Genomic DNA, 21,758 nt, shown 5'->3' on the forward strand with positions numbered 1-21,758 from the left:
ATGAAGTAATTAATGACCTAATCACATTATGACACAGGAAAATATATTCTATAATTGAATATAAAACAAAAGCCTAACCTACCTCGATATTTTTCCGGGCCAGGGTTGCATTCCCCTCATGCTGTATAGGAATCAGAGGCAAACCTCCAATTTTGGGATTTTTGGTTATTGAACGTTTTCGTTCCTTTCCAGCTGGTGGCCATATATCATTTCCATGCTGTGGAAACACAATTTTTTGCTGTTGGTGTGTGATTTTATCATGTGGTATACTATGTCATATAGCCACTTGGTTTCTTTCCCACACATTCACATCAAGTGATCTGATTTCCATGAGAATACCATTTGTGATTATGATGTTGACTCTGGTGGCAGCATCGCTCCAGGACATGAAATTCTTAACTGAACTGAGCTTTGAGGTCTCAGCTCAATTTCTAAGTTTCAAACACATGCCTTCTATACTACTTATCAAACCAAAAGGGGAAAAATATTTGAGGCAACTGGAAATCTCTTTGTGGAAGAAAAATAGCACACTTGTCTATGCTAGGCCACTGTAATATATGTAACTATACGTTTACACCAAATAGGATTTCAGTGTAAAACTAATTTCATCTTACATATCCCACATCAACCTAAGGCATGACTATCAGAAAAATCAGCCTAACTTTATGACATCCTGAAAAATGTTACTATTTTATCTAATTGAATTCCAAAGAAATACAATCTTTTTACTCATTTAAACATCTTTACTGAAAATCATTGTACAACGGAGAGTGGGGCACATTTGTTCTCAAATCATTGACTATATATTCTTGCCTTCTAAACAGTTATACATATGACTGGAGAAAGGTTAATCTGGAATGGGGATAAATGTTCACAGGTAAAAATATAAGCTCTGGAGTGATTAATCTTTGATATATACATACAAAAAAATCTTTAAAGAATTTTGTACTCCCTAGAGTAGTTTAACTTTCTAGAATTTGGAAAAAGTATATCGACTTTCAAACAACAATCTATGAAGGAAACACAGACTACCAAGTATAAAATGAAAAGTTCACAGATAATGTAATGAAACGAAAACCATTTAGTAAAGTATATAGTTAAATGCCTACTCTTTATTTCCCTCAATTCTTAAGCAACAGATTACTGTTCTTATGTTGCAGTTCTTATTTTAATGTGTTGTTTTATGACAAAGAACTCATTTAAAGAAATATTTACTGTCTACCCACCATATAATAACAGCTAATTTAACTAAGGGGCAAACTGCCAACCTGCATGTTTATCAATGTACATGTGATTTTCATTTATTCCTCAATGATCTTACAGTGCAGATCCTTTTATGTGCATCATATCTACTCTTGAATGTTAGTGAAGCATTTACCTTAATTCAGCAAATCTATAATGGTAGGTTATACAGTATTTCAGTTGGAAGGTTATAGCTTCGTATTACTTTTATGACATGGTACCAAACATGGTTAAAAAAAGGATATTATATATCATATAATTGCAATGTTCCCAAAACATAAACCTGGGAGAAAACTGAGAGGGAATTAGGTGATTCTGTGAATTGCCCTTACACTTTCAAATCACTGATGTATAGTGCACACGTGAAAATATATTTTGAAGAATCTAAGAGCAAATGAGGTTCCCAAATCCATGTTTTTCTTTACTGAAATAGTATACAACTGTGAATACCAGCTAACTCTCCTTGAATTGAACTAAGAGGCAATTTTTTTCTACTTTACATCCAAGTGATGTGTTCTGATTTAACATTTGTAGTTACTTGAAAATGACTTCAAAAGTCTTACAGCATGGATCATATAGGTGAGGATCAAACTTTCATTTTATAACCAAAGACGACATCTAAACATCTCCATTTCTGTCTTCCAATTTCAAACCTTTGCCTATCTTTCCAGCTAACTAAATTGAGTTTCATTCATTTTAACAATTCTTTTCATTCCTTGAGACCTCTAATCCAACACCATTCTTCTCACAACATTTTTTTACCACTTCTCTCATTGCCTGGCTTGGATTTCATAGTCAGTAAACTCACTTCCTTGTAAATATCTTCAAGTCCAAATTTTATCTGATTACTTATTTATTTTCTTGCTCCTTCGTCTTCTATCATATTTGCCTGACAAAGCCCCAAACCTAATTAAACACAATTCAACTTATTTCATGAGTGCCTGCCAGTTGATGGAGGACAAAAATAAATTACTCTGTAGATCCATAACACTTTAAATTTAACCTTAAATTTTAAGAAAGCATTCAATACTGCCCTGAAGTTCTACCATGGGACAACTGGCTTCCTCTCTGAAGATTATTTTTCTCCTTTGCCTCTGCCCTTACACTTCAAAAACCCTGCCTGCATCATATATGATGATCTCACTGATTCAATCCAACATTTTTTACTGATCACTTAAGAAAATACTTCTCCCATCATGAAATGTACCAATCTCCTTGCATCTATAGTCACATAAGTGAGTTTATTTATTGCAATCAGTATTTGCTCATTGCAAATAACTTTTATCCAGTCATATCTATAATTGATCAGTAGGCCATATATTGAGGTGGTCAATAATTTGAGAAGAAATGTGCCACACTCTCTGCAGTACAATGATTTTTAATAATGGATAACCATGCACTAGATCATATCATTTCATCTCTGTTCAGAGCCTCCGCTGGTTTAATAACATCTCTCCTCTTCTATCCATTTTTTTCTTCCTGATTGGATTGTCTTCACATAATGTATGCAAGTACACACTCTCCCATCTTAAAGACAAATCAAAACCCCCAAACCTACCTTCACCTCTATCAAGTCACAACCTCATTTAATTACATAAGCAAATTACTTGACAAAATTTTCTGTATCCACCACCTGGTTTTCCTCCTTTCTTACTTCTTATCATTGCTTTTGCTGTTTTTTTTTTCTCTCCCCCTCCCTCCTCCATGCTTCCCTCTCCACCTCAAACCTTCTCCCCCAGGCATCTCATCTAATCCTATAGCTTTGAATATAATTTAAGTGCTGACTTCTCCCAAATTTACATTTTAGCCCCAAACCTGTGCCTGAGTTTTTGATCCACATATCCAACCTGCTGCCCAGCATACACATCATGTATCTAACAGGCGTCTCAAAGTTTATGTGGGCAAAACAGAAGTTACCATTTCCTTCTTCATCTCTGATGATCCCACTTATATCTGACAGTTGCCAAAAAACTAGAATTTTTTGATTTCTACTCTTCCTCTCAAACTGCAATAGCCAATTGACACAGGAGTTAAGAAGGAATTACTTAGCAGACAGCAAGTGCATGGGAGTCCTTGGTACGGCTTTTCTTTTTAATGAAAAGCAGTCCCAAGCCATTTTCTAACAAAGAGCAGCCTGCAATCTAGGAGCTTGCAAGGGTGAATGCCAGCAGGAACTAAGGACTAGACATTTTTCAAGATGGCGGCTCCATCTTCCCTTCTCTGCCAGCCAAGTGCATTGTAAGGAGCCCACAAGATGGTGTCAATCAATCGGAAAGCCTATTTGCATAAGATGATTAGGGTGGGGGTGACCAGCCTTACCCATACACTATGTAAACGCCATATCTCATCGAACCAATCTGTGAGCCCTATGTAAATAGACACCACCACCTCAAACTGGACTATAAAACTGCGCATTCTGCACCAGTCAGTCCTTTCTGCTTGGAGGACCCCTTCCTGTATAGAGGAAGCTATTTCTCTTCCTCTTCTCTTGTACCTATTAAACCTCCTGCTCCTAAACTCCTCATGTGTGTCTGTCCTAAATTTTCCTGGCGTGTGACAAGGAACCTTAGGGTATATACCACAGACAACATAGTCGCTTCACAATAATTCCAAAAGCCTTATTGACTCTACCTTCAAAATATTCCTGAATCTTAATTTGTCTTACCATATTCATTGTTACCACCTTAGTCAGAGCTGATATCTTCTTTCCTATAGCTGCTCATCCCACTTGCATCTTTGACCCTCTACACTGCAGACTCAACAAAGTGAACAAAATTATTTTTTTTCATTTATAATTAGATTATATCCTTCCCTTGTTTCAAATTATTAAGCAGGAACTACATAATCTGTCACACGCCTTCCTCATCTCTAATATCTTCCCTTCATGATGTTTATAGAATAAAACAAGACAGTGATGACGTCTCAGGACCTACCCTGCTGGCCCCATCCCTGAATGATCCTTCCTGGAAGCCTGCATACTCCCCTCTCATTTCAGACTGGTCTCAGCTCACCTGTCACCTACTCAGAAAGACATTCCCTGAGAACTTTGCTCAATTAGTGTCCTTCCTTATGTCAGTCATACTCTCTCCTTACCTGACTTGATTCTCCTACCTTATCACACGGATATCCATTTGAAATTTTATCTGATTACTGATTTTCTTACCCTATTTCCTATTTTAGAAATACTAACTGAACATGTACTTGACATACAAGTCAAATATAATGAAGAGTCCTTCTTTTCATGCAGTTTACATTTTAGTAAGAGGCAGACATGAAATAGCTAATTACATGTTTGTTTTTTTTTTCTTTATTGATTAGTGTCACAGCGGAGAAGTACAGGATGCTAAGGGTGATAGCCTGAAGGTCTAATTCATCTGAAGGTCAGGAAAAGTTTCTCTGAGAATGGGATATTTAAGCTAAAGTCTAGAGGACTTTTGAGGCAGGGGTGTGGAAAGGATGGAGATGACAAAAATACTCTGAATACCAAAAAGAGTTCATTATAAGGGCTGTTTACTGTTAATTCACATACATGTTTGTGTGTATGTCTACACTTTTAACATATCTATTAATATTTGCTATTTTTCTGTTTCCCTACAGAGATGAACCATAAATCCTTAAATCCAAGAAGGCTTCTGTGTTTATCTTAAGGGAGGACCTGAATAATACCAAGAAGAAAAAAGAACAGAGGAAAGATTATTAGGCTATATCTTTGAGACGAGGACTAGGATTAAAACATGAGACAGTGAGAAATAACCTCGTAGTAAGATGAGGCTTTGCTTCCTGCATTCATTCCTTAACTTTCAACTGCAGAGTCTACTGACTCCAATTATAAAAATAAAATCATCAATTTAGTTTTGCCACAAATGACACTGTAACAGCTTTATACTCTATAGTTCTAACTTTACTAAAATACTTCAAATCCAGTTTTTTGTTTTTCCTAAAGCAGAACTTGAGTATCTGTGACCTAGTGCAGTGGCTCATGCCTGTAATCCTAGCACTTTGGAAGGCCACAGTGGGCGGATCACCTGAGGTCAGGAGTTTGAGACTAGCCTGCCCAACATGGTGAAACCCCATCCCTACTAAAAATACAAAAATTAACTGGGTATGGTGGTGCGCGCCTGTAATCCCAGATACTCAGGAGGCTGAGGCAGGAGAATCACTTGAACCCAGAAGGCAGAGATTACACTGGGCTGAGATCACACCACTGCACTCCAGCCTGGGCAACAGAGCGAGACTCTGTTCCCGTACCCCTCCCAAAAAAAGAAGTTGAATATCTGAATTTTAATAAGTTACAAAAAAAAAAAAAAAAAAGAAGAAGAAGAAGAAAAAAGAAGAAGAAGGAGAAGGAGAAGAAGGAGAAGAAGAAGAAAAAAGCTTCTAAAAAGTTAGCAGCCAGTCTCTTATGCACATGTTTTTCCAGATAGTAATAGTACAGAGACAGGCTGAGAAGAGCTGTGTTTATTAACCACTGGAAAGGTTAATATATTAAATGAACAGAACAAACTATTTTCAGAACAAATAAGAACTAGATTTTGGAGCGAGCTAACTTATTCCTTGTAAGGGAAACAGAAAAATACCTCTTCAGTAATAAAGAATGGCAACTTAATCGTTACCAATGAATTTCAATGCTCCATGAGAAGCATTGCTGGGAATTTAGCTAGACAAGGTTGTGAAACAAACCAGTCCAATTAATGGAACTATTTAATAGTTCCTCAAAAGGGTAAGTCCTGCTCTAGGGAGGAAAACAAATACAGAACTGAGTATGAGTATTGGCCTCAGACACCCCTGTGTTTAAACTACTAATTACATATATGGTCCTGAGCAAACAACAAAATCTTTGTTTTATAAAGCCAAAAAACATCCTGTATGGTTTGCTGCAAGGAATACATGAGTTATTCTTATGAAGTATCTAGCACACAATAGTTATTAAAGAAAAGTAGGTTCCTGTCCTTGTTTCTGGAAAGGCAGGGATGGAGAGAGTGGGAGAACAAGAAGGGAAACAGAACACTTTTCTAAATGAAGGTCTATGTGGGACTCTGGTAGGATGACAGCTTAGAAAAGTCCCTCTTTCTTACACGACCATTTTAAAACAACATACCTCACCTAAGCCAAGGAGGCTGTGGGGCTGGCAGAAAAGAAGCTTTAATGGAATAAACTATCTTTCAAAAGGTAATGAATAAATTTGAACTTTAATACACTATTTTAAAAACTAAGAAGGGGAGAATCAAAGTTTATGCCAATTGCATATACATTTAAAATGCTTATTAAAATTCTTTAAAAATCACCATCACACTAAAATTTCCTGTAAACAAAGTTATTATACTCTACTCTACCGGATAGTTCAAACAAATCTCATACCTGGGCAATAAAGATACTGGTCATCCACTCCGTCTGAGTTTGTGAACTATCACAACACAGGTGCCTGCAAAACGAGGTTTATAAACTATGTCATTCAAAAAGACAATTGACCATTCTCTAGTGTATCTGTGATTTGGTGATCAAAAATCTCTTTGGGTTTCTCCTGATTAATGACATAACGCAATCATGAAAGTGGAACATTTCAGTACAAGTTGTTTTGGTCTTCTGCTAAATGTACAATACAAAGTTATACTGTAAATATATTGGTGTAAACAAAATACAACTGAAGGCTTTGGTAAATGCTGCGAAATGATCACCAATATTTTTTGGAAAGGCAGAAAGATCAATTTCATTTTGCCTTTTCAAGGACATGATGGTAAAACACTGTTTTCCACTGCAATTCTGAGCCTGAGAAGAAAAATATGTGCACATTCTCTTAAGAGCAGATCTTTCTTTTAAAAAGGCCGAGATATAGTCTCCATCATTGTAATTATAAACACTAATACCCACAGATTCATAAAAAATAGAACTACACGAGAAACCACTGCATATCCAATAACAGTGATTAAGTAACCTTTTATTGAAAGCCTCAACAAAACAGAGACGTTGTCCTAAAGGCTCCTATAGTCTATTAGGGGACTTAAGGATGTAGACAAATAAATTACAACATAGTAAGAAAAAGCAAAAGTAAAATTGAATGCAAACACAGAAACCACAGACTTGGGGATGAGGAGAGGGTTGTTTTTTATAAGAGGAAAAATTTATAATTGATACTGGAAAGACCTAACGGGTATTTCAAAGTAATTGTATTTTTTACATTCCTGTATTATCAAAATAATTTACCTGAAAAAGGTTGAAAATGAAATTTCTAAAAAATGTGTGTTTTCTCCTTTAGAACCTCATGAAAACATTGTCTTTCCCTATTACCATGTCCAGGAAAACCATTCCTGCCACAAATCATTTTAATTACGTACCCTTGTTTATAAAATACTGTAGGTGCAAAGAAGAAATAAATAATGATCAGAGGTGAGAGCTATTAGATAAGGCTTTGGGGCATTTGAGTTATGATTTCAAAGAACAGTGACAGTTGAGTTGGTTGGGTCATCATGGGGAGAATGAAAGTATGAAAGGAAGGAGAAACGAAAAGTATGAACAAAGGTACAGTAGAGAGACCATGTACATCACACATGCAGATCTGAAACAGCAAGGAATGCGTGGGGAATAAAGATAGATGCTTGTTTTGTCATTAAGTGAAAAAGAAAAGCTGTGGGAGATGAAGTTGGCAGAGTCATATACAGCCTTGCATGCCACACAACAATTGTGTGCTTGATCCTATAGGTGAAAGAATTCACAGCAGTTTTAAAGCCGGAGAGATACATAGTACAGCATAGAAAACACTCCTCAATGGAGAGGTGGAGAATGTATGCCAAAATAAAAGCAGAGCAGAGGCCTGAAGAGCACTTAGGACTCCTGGAATAATCCCGGCACATCAATGAAGGCCTGGCCCTGAGGGTAGACAGGTGTAGGTTGATGAGGGGCACAAGGAAGAGGCAGATCTCGTGTGGCTCAGTGACTGATTAGACACAGGGAGGTGAAGAGAAGGAAACACCTGGTACAATCTCCAGAAATACTGGTAGATACTGGTAACAGTATATGGCAAAAAGTACCTATATAGAAAGAACAGGGTTGAAAGCAGGATATATGTTTGTCATAAATCTGATTTTTGCTAGTTCTTATTCTTGTTAAAAACTATCACCTACTTATCTCATAAAAGCTGAATTCCACACTCATAATAACTATGGAAGAAATCAGATGTAGTTTCACTTCAGAGGCATTGACAAATAGGATACATGGAACTTGAACCTTGATACAAATCTATTTTCCTCTTCTTAGGCTCAAAGTCTTTACAAACAACCCTAGTTTCGCTTAGGCAAAACACTTTCTGTCTGTAGCTCTATCTGAAATTACTGAAATTATTCTTTTCCTGAAATTGTCACCAATATATTATGTCCAAAAGTTGTCAGCTGTTAACTCACCAGTGATGTTTCTCAGAATATGCGGTCAATCCCCAACTGCATCACATAGAAAAAAAAACACACACATAAATTAAAAATGATACATTTTACAAAGCAGAAAACAGGATTAGATGTTAAGGAGATGAGATTTAATGGTGGGAATGTATAGACTTCCACAAGTGATGATTCAATGTGCTGGACTTAGCTAGAGGTGAATGCTAAATGCTAAGGGATCTGTCTACACATTTATACAGAGGGAAGGAGGCTTGTGATGACATGGGGCAGAGAGGAGACGTCTCTGAGAAGATACTCTTAACTGAATAAGGCCAAATGACTGAAAAAGATAATACAGAGAGACGTATGTACTGTTCCTGGGGGAAATTAAAGAACATGCCTATTAAAACACAGGTATATGCGCAAGGCTTAGAAACTGAGTATGAAGGAAAAAGTGAAGAAACTTTCGGCAATAAAATCTCAGAAGTAAGCACATATAATTGATGTTCATGATACTAATTATTAGTGCAAACATTTATTAGCTAATCAAAGTAATCTGTGATAAGAAATTGTGGTGTAAACCAAATGCTGGGGTACATGAAGTGTTAAAGAGGCACACAATCTGTAGGAGGCGCCCACCTCCTCTCTACCACTTACATGCTATGGGTTTTCAGTACCAAAGTCAGTATAGTACAAAGGGAAAATTACAGAGCCAGAACCAAAACACTGTAGAAGCCAAGCATCAGGAAGCTGCAGGGCAGCATTTGCTTTCCTGTGTGTAGACTTGCCCTCAGGTTGTGATGTGACAGCTCAGGGAATGAGATGCAGAGGAAGCCATGTACTTCCCAGCAGACAGGGCCTCCCGGGATTTCCTACTTTACATAGAGAGACTGCAGTCACCAAGGATCTTGGTCTCAATTGAAACATCATCCCTCCTTATCTACTCATACAAGTTCGTTGATCTGCCATAAGAACCCTGTGACAGGGGAAGCAACTTAAAAAAAAATTGCCTAAAACTTACTTACTAAAAAGTTAGACTAATGCCACTGATCCCTAAATCTTTAAACAGATATGTTTTCCCATAATTTTTTTCCTTTCAGCACTTCCCTTTCAAACTTTACCTTGTTGGAGGCTTCATTTTCTTTTTCACTCCACGATAAAACTTCACGGAACTGAGAGAAAACATTTTGTCATGTTTACTACTCTGTAAGGAAAACAAAATAATTTGTAATTAAATGGATTTACACATTTCCTTACATTTTCTTTGAGCATTAATGATTGGGTTTAGAATTGTTTAATTTCTCAATGTTTCATAAAACGAACATTTCATGAGTTTAGTAAATGACTCTTTTGATTTACAATACAATCAAATACATATTGATAATGTTGGATATATTCATGTTATATATGTGTACACTATGTTATATATGTGTACACCTGTTTTTGATTCAAAAACACTTGGGGTCAGATGTGCATCATGTCATGGTTAATACCGAGTGCAAACTTGATTAGACTGAAGGATGCCAAGTATTGTTCCTGGGTGTGTCTGTGAGTGTGTTGTCAAAGGAAACTGACATTTGAGTCAGTGGACTGGGAGAGGCAGACCCACCCTCAATCTGAGTCGGCACCATCTAATCAGCTGCCAGTATGGCTAGAATAAAGCAGGCGGGAGAAGATGGAAGAGCAGACTTGCTGAGTCTTCTGGCCTTCATCTTTCTCTGTGCTGGATGCTTCCTGCCCTTGAACATCAGACTCCAAGTTCTTCAGCTTTTGGACTCTTAGACTTACACCAGCAGTTTGCCAGGGGCTCTGGCCTTCAGTCCCAGACTGAAGGCTGCACTGTTGGCCTCCTTACTTTTGAGGTTTTGGAACTCAGACTGAGCCACTACTTGCTTCCTTGCTCCTCAGCTGGCAGACGGCCCATTGTGGGACTTCACCTTGTGATTGTAGAAGTCAATACTCCTTAACCCCCCTTCATATATACATCTATCCTATTAGTTCTGTCCCTCTAGAGGACCCTGACCAAATCACATCAGAAGTGATTTTCATATTTTAAAAATGTAATACAATGCATATGCCATATGTTTTGTAACTCCCCATCACCAATGTTGACTGGGATAGTACCCTGTATTCAAACATACTCATATTTTCAAGATAAAGGCTATATATATCTACGTATTGTTTTGGGTCAGATTTTGCCACCAAATGAGCTGGGATTTTCTATACTTTTTGGATTTCGGAATTATGGAAAACAGACTCGTGAATATATATGAACACATATTGAGGTATCTCAAATATCCAAATTAATGAAAACTATCCTAATTAAAACAGACTATTAAAAATTTACAGTTGGCCCTAGAGCAATTATATTTTCTTTACACCCCCTCTCAATACTCAGAAAGCAGTCAAAATGGAAAAAGGAGGAAAGTATGCTCATAAAATTAAAAATTAGTTTCATAAAGCAAATAGGTTAGGAAGACATAAAAGAAATAGAGGAAAAGTAACCAGGAAGATGGTCCGAAATAATGCTGTGATGACCAAAGAGCTGGAATTTACATGGTGAATTTATTCCTAATCATTATTATCAGTTGAAGTTCACTATTATTATCACTGTAGATAATATGTTTAAAAAAACATATTTTGAATTTTTCCCCTTAAGGCTAGATTTCTAGAAATTTAACCACTGAGTCATAGGCTCAGAAAAAAATGATTCACAATGATTCAGAAAAAAAATCTTGTCTAAACTGACAGGGTACATTTATTTACCCTATCAAAAACACTAAGGTAACACAAATGTTAAGTGTGTATTTATGTATTTGCTAGCCATTTGCAGTTTTGATGTGGTAAACAGTTTATCGATGTCTTTACTTATTTGTTTGTACTAGTTCTTTATGTATTTAATACGAAATTTGTCTTTTTAAATGAAATATTCTATCCAAATTGCTCTTTGCCTTCACCTAGCTCATTGTTTACCTTATTTTTAATAAGTCAAATATAATGGTCTTTTGGGGGGTGCTTTCTTAACGTTTGCTTAAGTTTAAAGTGTTCCCACACAGCTGATAAATATTCAATTCCATGGTCTTGTAGCTTTAAGTGTTGCTTTTTTTAGGATTTAAATCTTTCGTCACTCTGGAATACATTTTTTCATATACAGTATAAATGATAAGTTAGACTTAAATTTTTTTGTTGACAATAGTCTACCCCCAATTTATTGAACAAACATCTCTTTAGACATGAATGTTTTGTGGCATATTTATTAATATTAAATTCTAACATATAATTTTTTACCTGAATTTATGGTACCATTGCCCCTTGTTCACTTTTATACAAGGATTATAATATTTAAGTATCTTAGTTTTACTGTATATCTTAATAGTTGGATGGAAAAATAATTCAAATCCATTTTACTTATCTCCCAAAATATCTTCAAATTATTCTTATCTATTTATCCTTTGAGGTGAATTGTCAAATATTTTTGAAAAGTAATAAAAGTAATTTCCTTTGCAAACTTGAAAATAATTGCATTAAACCTATAAATCAACATTAGCAGATTTAACATCAATTTTTCTCCTATCAGGTAAGTTCTATAGTTTTCTTCACATAAGCCTCCACTTCTTAAGGCTGTTTTCAAGCAGTTTATGCATTTTTCTCTTTTAAATCCAACTGGATCTTTTGATTTTGATTCTGTAGCCTGATAATTTGCTGAATTTTTTTTGAGACGGAGTCTTGCTCTGTCGCCCAGGCTGGAGTGTAGTGGCAGCAATCTCGTCTCAGTGCAAGCTCCGCCTCCAGGGTTCATGCCATTCTCCTGCCTCAGCCTCCCGAGTAGCTGGGACTACAGGTGCCTGCCACCATGCTTGGCTAATTTTTTGTATTTTTAGTAGAGACGGGGTTTCACCGTGTTAGTTAGGATGGTCTCGATCTCCTGACCTCGTGATTCACCCGCCTCAGGCTCCCAAAGTGCTGGGATCACAGGCGTGAGCCACCGCGCCCAGCAATTTGCTGAATTTTAAGGAAGAACATTTTAACAATTTGAACTGTTTAGTATGAGGTAACTTTGTAAGGTAGTAAGTGTCCACAGTAGGATATATTCAAGGAGAGGAGAGCTATGAGGAATGTATGCAGTATAGGTGACTCCTAGTCACCTGTGTCAGAGGTTAAATCAAATTACAACCAAGGTTTGTGTTTCTTTTAATAATTTAGATTGCTATTCCCTCAGAAGCAGTCCCGACTGAGGCAGCAGGGTTGGCTGCAACTCTAGCAGTATGTGGAAGATAGGACTTGCATATTTGAGAATGAGAAACACTGTGCCTGAACCAGACAGTCTTGATTTACACAGGACATTGACGATTTCAAGACTGCCTATATTTTGAAAAACTTTTGGTAATAAGTAGTTTAGAGTCTGAGGTAATTGACTGTCCAAGTCACTCCTGGCATGCAAGCTCATTACTTTATACCACAGCCTGTCCAAAGAAACACAAATGATATAATTTGAGAGGAGTTCAGCAATTGTAGAAACACATTTTTTCCATTTCCATTTTGAAACTGAATATTCATAAAGAGGAGCTATATAGATCTTAATGGAAAGTTCTATAAAGGGAAATGTCGTTTGGCAAGTTCGCTTTACTGCTGGCTTATTACAACTTTCTCTTTTGGTATGTGTAATTTATAGAGAATTTCTCCAAAAAGTTCAATATACTAGACTATTATGAAGTCTGAAATGTGTTGCTTCAGTCACTCCATTTCAAAGTAAAGTTTCTAAGTTAGCCAATTAAATGAGTGTGCTTAAAAAATTATTCCTGGTACCTAAAAAGAGTTTGCTTATTGAAGTATAGGCAACTTTTAATGACCCCCTTTACCCATTTGCTTTCTTCACACTATTAACAGTATAATGGTAATATTCTCTGAAACCTCTCACCTTTTATGTAAATTAAGTCTGAAAACAATTAACATTTTCTGTGCAGGGAAAGGTTGCAGAACAAAAGATATCTTCCCCTGTGTATTACCTCAATTTGTTCTTAATGAGCATTCATAAATCAGCTCTAATTAACACAAAGTCTCTTTAAATACACTTCTCAATTTGTAATTTTTCCTCCCTTTTAACTAAATCATTTAAAAAATACATACAAACACGCATATATTAATGGCAACCACTAAAACAAATGCTAACTCTTTACTCAAAAAAGTTGGGAGATTTTACTGTTGATAATTTACTACAAAAACACTTGAAAAGTTAACATTGCCAATGGCTTCACCATCAATATTAATAGGGACAGATCCGTAACATGAAAAAAATAACAAAATGAAGTCATGTATTGAAAATAACCATAGTTTGAGTTTAAAGGAAAAGCATGAATCTCTCATCTGCTTTTCAAAATGTACAAATTAAAGTATCAGTTGCATTAATCTATTCTGATAGATATGCAAATATAATTTTCAAACGCTTAATAATCAGACAATAATTCCATAACTCGAGGTTACTGTTATTAAAAAATGTGTTCAATATCCTTAAAGAGCACTGTTTTCAGATAAGTTCTTGAGACTGTCACTGCCTATCAGGTTATATAAGTTAGCTCAATCTGAGCAAGATGATCGTTTCAAAAAGATACAGATTCTTAAAAGCAAAACTTACTCTGTTAAGGGATATGAGGCCCTTCATCTCACTTACAAAAACAATGTATCTGTAAAAGTCACTGCATGAACAGGCTTCCCTGTGGCAGATATTAAAGCGTACATCAGCTTGAAAGAAAATGCCGTAAAAACTGAATTGTTTGCATTTCCTTATTTAAAAATGTTTGATGCTATTTAATAAACTTATTCTCTCCACATAAAATTATTTCAGCAAAAACACTAAAGGAATACGTTAAATTTCCTTTTAAGTTTCTGCATAAAGCCTTTGGAGTCCAATGCCTGGAAATGAATTCTGACCCCATCGCTTACTGTGTATGTGATTTTGGACAAGTTATATAACGTCTTTGAGAGTCTGTTTCTTCATCTGCATAGTGGGAATAATAAGAGTACCAATTTCATGGGGTAACTATATAGATAAAATGAGATCATCCAAATAAAATGTATGGAACTCTGCTTCACATAGAGTAACCACTTGAATGTTAGTTGCTGCTATTATTATTGCACTGTCATTACTACTACCACAAACTACTATATTTTTTTTTAGCAACCTTCTGTTGCTATACAATGAAGTGTCAGTTTCTTGATGTGACAAAAAAGTTCAGGTTGATTTCTATATATGCCAACTGCAAAAGTGATCCTTAACCAACATATTATGTATATGTAAGGACTGTGATTAAAGAAATCAGTCTTCTGAAAATCAAGGTGGGTGGTTCACTGCACAAAACCAAACAAAATTCTATCAGATTCAGTTCTACTTGACTAGAATAATAAGCTGTGAGGTCTAGCCTGTATTTTCACAAGCATAAACCTAAAGTTCGTGAACCTTAAAATCTGATGTGTTCCATCACATAACCCCATAATTCTACAAAATCTACTAATCTTTTATGGGTAAAATGAAGAATGTTAGTAAATGATAGTAACCACTTGATACCCACACAGACACCCTTCTGGATATCAAGTGGGGTTCAAGTGCAATATATAATATGAATCTGTGATAAGGGCTGTAGAATTCAGGCTGTTTTATTAGTCTCCTGCCTGGACATTCCATTGTCCATGAGGAAAGCAAACATGGAATGTATACACAGAATAGGATGCTACTATGATTTATTCATGCCCACATGGAGGCTTCTCCGCTGGAGGAATATACAGGGATAGTAATTAAAGCATAGGAAGTGCTGAACAGAAGCCACAGAACACTACAGCCGCGGCTTTGGAAAGCTGCTTAACAATTCTTTCTTTGTAACATATTAACAGATGTTACAGTCTGGTCTTTCTTTGTGCATCTCCACAACAGAACACAGTGAAGCACCATTCATTTATAAGTGTGCAAGCAATGTTTACCCAAGTTAATTTTATAATTCAATACTAAAAAAGTATTTTCCAGGTCCTGCTGACTTCCATTCTACATTTAAAGTAATTGCCTTGGTACTACTTGAATCTCAAAGAGAGTTGTTGCTGCATACCCCCAGGTGACCACCATCTAAAACAGGATAAAGAACATTTCTATCTAGAGAGTAACCCACTGACCCTTTTCCTTGGCAATTCTGCAGCAAATTCTGTCCCCAACCTAAGCAAACACTTTCTGACTTCTATCACTATAGAATGGTTCTGCCTGTTCTTAGACTTCTTATGAACAGACTTATATGATACTATTTTGTGTCAAGCTTCTTTGGTTTCAAAGGTTTTAAAATTTCACCAATGTTGTGACTTGTGTTAATATTCATTTTTGTTGCTGAGTAGTATTCCATTATACAAATAGAGTATTTTCCTATTGGTGGACATTTGGAATGCTTCCAGTTATCAGTTTTTGTGAATAAATCTGCTTATGAACATCCTTGTACAAGTGCATTTGTGAATATAATTCACAAACGCTTTGCGTAGAGCTGCTGGATCATGGGGTAGATTATGTTAGTAACTTCATTTAAAAACTGACAAATAGTTTACAGCGTGATTGTGTGATTTTTACCCTTCCGCCAACAATTTATGTGGGAGTTCTAATTACTCTACATCATTTTTAACATTGGTTGTTATCACTGTTAAGATTTTAGACACTAGCCGGGCGAGGTGGCGGGCGCCTGTAGTCCCAGCTACTTGGGAGGCTGAGGCAGGAGAATGGCGGGAACCCGGGAGGCGGAGCTTGCAGTGAGCTGAGATCTGGCCACTGCACTCCAGCCTGGGCGACAGAACAAGACTCCGCCTCAAAAAAAAAAAAAAAAAAGATTTTAGTCATACCAATGAGTGTAAAATAATGTTTTGTGGTTCTAATTTTAATTTCCTGATTACTAATGATATTGAACACTTTTGGTTCAATTGGCCATTTCTACATCTTCCTTCATGTAATGTTTGTTCTATCCTTGCCACACTTTTTATTGAACTGTTTTTCTTATTGCTGATTTAGAAGAGCTCTTTATACTCCTGATATGAGTCTTTTTTCTGATATATGTTAATACATTTTCTCACTCTGGGACTTGCCTGTTCACATTCTTAGGGTATTTTTGGAGGAGCATGCTATTATTATTACATTATATTTATAAAAAGAATTTACACGTATATTATTAGACCACTAGCCTGACTAATGAAGAAGAAAGGAGAGAATATTTGATAAACACAATCAGAAACAAGGGGGATATTACTCCTGACCTCATAGAAATATAAACAACCATCAGAGAATATTATGAATACCTATATGCACATAAACTAGAAAAACTAGAATAAATCGGTACATTCCTGGACACATACAGCTTCCCACACTAAACCAGGAAGAAACTGCACCCCCAAACAGATCAATAACCAGTTCTGAAATTGAAGCAGTAATAAAAAGCCTACCAACCACAAAAATCCCAGGACCGGATAGACTCACAGCTGAATTCTACCAGATTTACAAATAAGATCTGGTACCATTCCTACTGAAACTATTCCAAAAAATTGAGGAGGAACTCCTTTCTAAGTCATTCTATAAAATCAGCATCATTCTGATACCAAAACCTGATAAAGATACAACAAAAAAGAAAACTTCAGATCAATATCCTTGATGAAACATCAATGCAAAAATCCTCAACAAAATACTGGTAAATTGAATTCACCAGCACACCAAAAAACTTATCCACCATGATCATGGAATAGTATGCATCCATAAAAAAGAATGAGATCATGTCCTTTGCAAGAACATGGATAGAACTGGAGGCCATTATCATTGGTAAACTAACATGGAATAGAAAAACAACACATATTCTCACTTACAAGTGGGAGCTAAATGATGAGAACACATGGACACACAGAGGATATCAATACCCACTGGGGACTTTTGGTGGGTGGAGGGTAGAGGATCAGAAAAAAAAAAAAAACAAAACAACTAATAAGCACTAGGCTTAATACCTAGGTGATGAAATAATGTGTAAAACTAATCCCTGTGACTCAAGTTTACCTATCTAACAAATTTTCACTTGCATTCCTGAACTTAAAAGCCAAAAAAAAAAAAAAAAAAAAAAAAATTCAACGAATTAAAGAAAAACGCTGTTAACAGCACCTGTCGCAGTCTTATAAAAACCAAATCCCTGGAGGTGGGGCCTATGGACATATTTGTTTTGCTTTTTTTATCCTAATGCTTTTTTAAAATTGCAGTGTATATATAATACATATATAAAAAGTACACAAATCATAAATATTTAGCTCAATGAATTTTAATAAAGTGAACACACTGGTGTAACCTGCACCTGGAGAATACAAAAATATATATATATATATATATATTTTTAAGCATTAAAATAACATGACATGCAGAACTCATAATATCTTAAATTACAGATTTGGATACTGAGGTTGAGAGATTAAGTTACTTATTCATGTAACCAGTTCTTCACAGAGATGAGATTTTCTGATGTTAAGTTCAATATTTTTATAGCTACATCATTTATCTACTCCCTCTTTTATATATCTAATTCTCTTATCCACTCCACAATTATTTAATAAGATCTTTTAGGGAACTAAATTACAGGGGATATATCAATAAGATTACATTAATACATATGAAATTAAAAATGAGTCAATTCATTCAACTGTATAGGAAAGATACTAATAACATTTATTTTAACTTTGGGGTTTGGTCATTTTATTGCACCTTTTATTAATTTCCATTAGCTAATCTGAAGTCTTTTATTTTAGGTTATCACACATTCTCTACTAATTTTATTGACTGAGATGTTGATTTATAACACATATTAGACTTTTCTTCAGGGCTTAAGTCATTCACTGTCCTACAAAATCTGAGGTGCCTAAACAGGCCTTATAAAATTCTTCACTGTGTTACTGAGTGCATTAATATCTTATCCCAGAGGCTGAAGGAAATCATCAGCTTACCATGCATTTTATATACTACAGGCAGTGACGTCCAAGAGAGATGGCTGAGAGTAGCATAAAATATGAATGTTAATACCCACACAAATAAAAATGTACACATGTTCAAATACTATACCTTCACATCCTTGTAAAGAAAGAGAAACCCATCTCGTAAAACAAAATACCGGTCTTGAAACTTATTTCCAGATAGTATTTTGGATGGTTCTTCTTTGATTTTCAAGATTCCTTCTTTGATGCTTCCCAATGTACTCCGGTCTGTAAAGTACAGCATTATTTTTGTGAGTTGGGTACATTTTTACTTATTTGAAATATAATACAAAACATTTCTATATTGTCAGTTTTAATAATGTAAAATAAGAACTTGTTTACTACCACTAAAGTCTAAGATGAACTTCTGGGAATATCATGTGTCTGAAGTATTGCTATTTATCATATATGGGCCTGCCTGGACTGTTCAAGTAGCCACAGGCTAGAAATCACACAAAATGTGATTAGTATGAGCTGAGAGGTACTATAAGTGTAAAGTATCTACTAAATTTTAAAGACTTTATATGGGAAAAAAAAAAAAAAAAAGCAAAATATCGGCTGGGAGCAGTGGCTCATACCTATAATCCCAGCACTTTAGGAGGCCGAGGCAGGAGGATTATCTGAGGTCAGGAGTTCAAGACCAGCCTGGCCAACATGGGGAAACCCTGTTTCTCCTAAAAATACAAAAATAAGCCATGTGTGGTGGCACGAGCCTGTAGTCCCAGCTACTTGAGGAGGCTGAGGCAGGAGAATCGCTTGAACCCGGGAGGCAGAAGTTGCAGTGAGCTGAGATCATGCCACTGCACTCCAGCCTGAGTAACAGAGTGAGACTTCATCTCAAATAAAATATAAAAAAGAATATATCACAATTTTTAAAATGTTAATTATATATTGAAATGTATTTTGGATGTTGGATATATGATATTAAATAAAACATACTGGTAATTTTGCCTGTTTCTTTTTGCTTTTTTCTAACGTGGCTACTAGACAATTTATAATTACATATGTGGCTTGTATTATATTTCTTTTGAGACCCACTGGTATAAACAATGCAAATACGTGATAAAAAAGGAAACACCTTTAAGAATTCTGACTCAAATTCACAAATTTTTAAGGCATTAAATAAATTTTTATAAATGTGAAACAGGCAAGGGTAAGAAAGGCAAAACTGCTAAGGTAGAACATTTACCCATCAATGATAGACTGAATAAAGAAAATACGGTACATTTACATCATGGAGTACTATGTGGCCATAAAAAGGAACAAGATCATGTCCTTTGCAGGGACATGATGGGGCTGGAGGCCATTATCCTTAGTGAACTAACGCAGGAACAGAAAACCAAGTGCCACGTGTGCTCACTTATAAGTGGGAGCTAAATGATGAGAACACGTGGACACATAGAGGAGAACAACACACACTGGGGCCTATTGGAGGGTGGAGGGTGGGAGGAAGGAGAGAATCAGGAAAAGTAACTGATAGGTATTAGGCTTAATACCTGGGTGATGAAATAATCTGCACAACAGACCCCCATAACCCAAGTTTACCTATGTAACAAACCTGCACATGTACCCCTGAACTTTAAAGTTATTAAAAAAAAAAAAAAAAAAAAAAAAAAAAAAAAAAAAAAAAAAAAAAAAAAAGGAAATAGCAGGAGAAAACAGAACTATTTGAGAAATAACATATTGGAAAAACTAAATCTAAACATGCAATACTTGCTACAGTTTATTGATTACCTATTAGACACCTATATACTCTCTAATAACAACACTAAAAAAATTGTGATTATTATGTTCGTTTTACACATGATAATACTAAGGCTTAGAAAGGTTAAGAAGCTTTCCCAAGGCTGCAGAGCTACCTGAAGAAGATTAAAACTCAACTTTTTTAAAAAAAATTGTATTTTGGATTCAGCGATACATGTGCATGTTTATTACAAGGGTGTGTAATGCTGAGGTTTGGGATTCCATTGATCAAGTCACCCAGATAGTAAACATAGCACCTGATAGAAAGGTTTTTCAGCCCTTATCCTCCTCCTTCCTTTTGGAGTCCCCAGTGTCTACTGTTTCTGTATTCATATCTGTGTGTACCCAAGGTTTAGCTCTCACCTGTAGGTCAGAACATAAGATATTTGGTAAAACTCCATTTCTAAATGCATGTTCTTTTCTAGACACTGCTGCCTCAGAGAAGAAACTGAGGGATTTTACAGTAATTGAATCCAAGTTTAAACCTAACATATCACTAGAGAGGCCCCCTCACATTTACACAATATCCTTTTCCTATTATTATGATGGGTCTAATGGACATTGACTAATAAGCCAGAATTCCCTCCAGTTTGGGTTACACATTATTTTTCTAGCTCAGAGACTGGCAAATTATGGCTGCAGGCCAAATCCAACCCTCTACTTCTTTTTATATGGTCTATGAGCTAAGAATAATGTTTTCATTTTTAAGTGGTTGAAAAAAATTTCACAAAAGTTTGATGACACACGAAAATTACATGAAATTCAAATTTTAGTCCTATAAAAATAAAGTTTTATTGGAATACAGCCTCATATTATGTACTATCTATGACTGCGAACATGCTACAGGGACAGAGCTGAGTAGTTGTTTCAGAGACCTTACTGATAACAAAACCTAAAACATTAACTCATGGCCTTTTATGGAAAAAAACTTGTTGACTCTCACTTCACAAGAAGAGACTTAATGGAAACTCTTCTCCACTAAGAAACTGTTCAATCTCTTTGCCTTTAGTTTAGTAGTTTCATTATTCATTCTTCCATCAAAAATGTACTTTTTCTTACTATCAAGCTTTGTGTTAGGCACTGTGGTAGATGGACAAATAAAATTAGAGAATTCCCAGAAACACAACGGACAGGGAAAAGGCAATGGATATGTCAGTAAGACAGAATATGTGAAGGCATGAAGTGATAACATAATGGTAATAATCTGAGCACCCTTTAGTGAACAACTCATATAATCACCTCTAGCGTATGTGGAGCACGAGGCAAGCACTGCGCTAGCCTTTCCATGAATGCCTCATTAAAGGCTCAGAAGCACACTTTCAGGTAGATTAATCACAATATCATTTTACAGATGTAGAAACAGGTTGCTATAATCATGAAACTTATCCAAGG

At 35.8% G+C, this 21,758-nt stretch overlaps 1 protein-coding gene across 4 annotated transcripts in view; it reads right to left on the reverse strand.

Annotated features, from left to right (window-relative positions):
* Positions 1-21,758, reverse strand: part of ARAP2 (ArfGAP with RhoGAP domain, ankyrin repeat and PH domain 2) — a 186,131-nt gene that overhangs the window by 8,767 nt on the left and 155,606 nt on the right. For all 4 annotated transcript variants that reach the window (XM_010365834.2, XM_030921122.1, XM_030921111.1 and 1 more), the window contains 5 exons: positions 18,712-18,851; positions 9,731-9,813; positions 8,637-8,672; positions 6,601-6,664; positions 83-217 (listed from right to left, as the gene is read on the reverse strand). In XM_010365834.2, the coding sequence (XP_010364136.2) occupies positions 83-217; positions 6,601-6,664; positions 8,637-8,672; positions 9,731-9,813; positions 18,712-18,851 (458 nt within the window). The remainder of the gene's footprint in view (positions 1-82; positions 218-6,600; positions 6,665-8,636; positions 8,673-9,730; positions 9,814-18,711; positions 18,852-21,758) is intronic.

The sequence above is a fragment of the Rhinopithecus roxellana genome, chromosome 2, assembly GCF_007565055.1.
Source record: "Rhinopithecus roxellana isolate Shanxi Qingling chromosome 2, ASM756505v1, whole genome shotgun sequence".
Lineage (NCBI taxonomy): Eukaryota > Metazoa > Chordata > Mammalia > Primates > Cercopithecidae > Rhinopithecus > Rhinopithecus roxellana.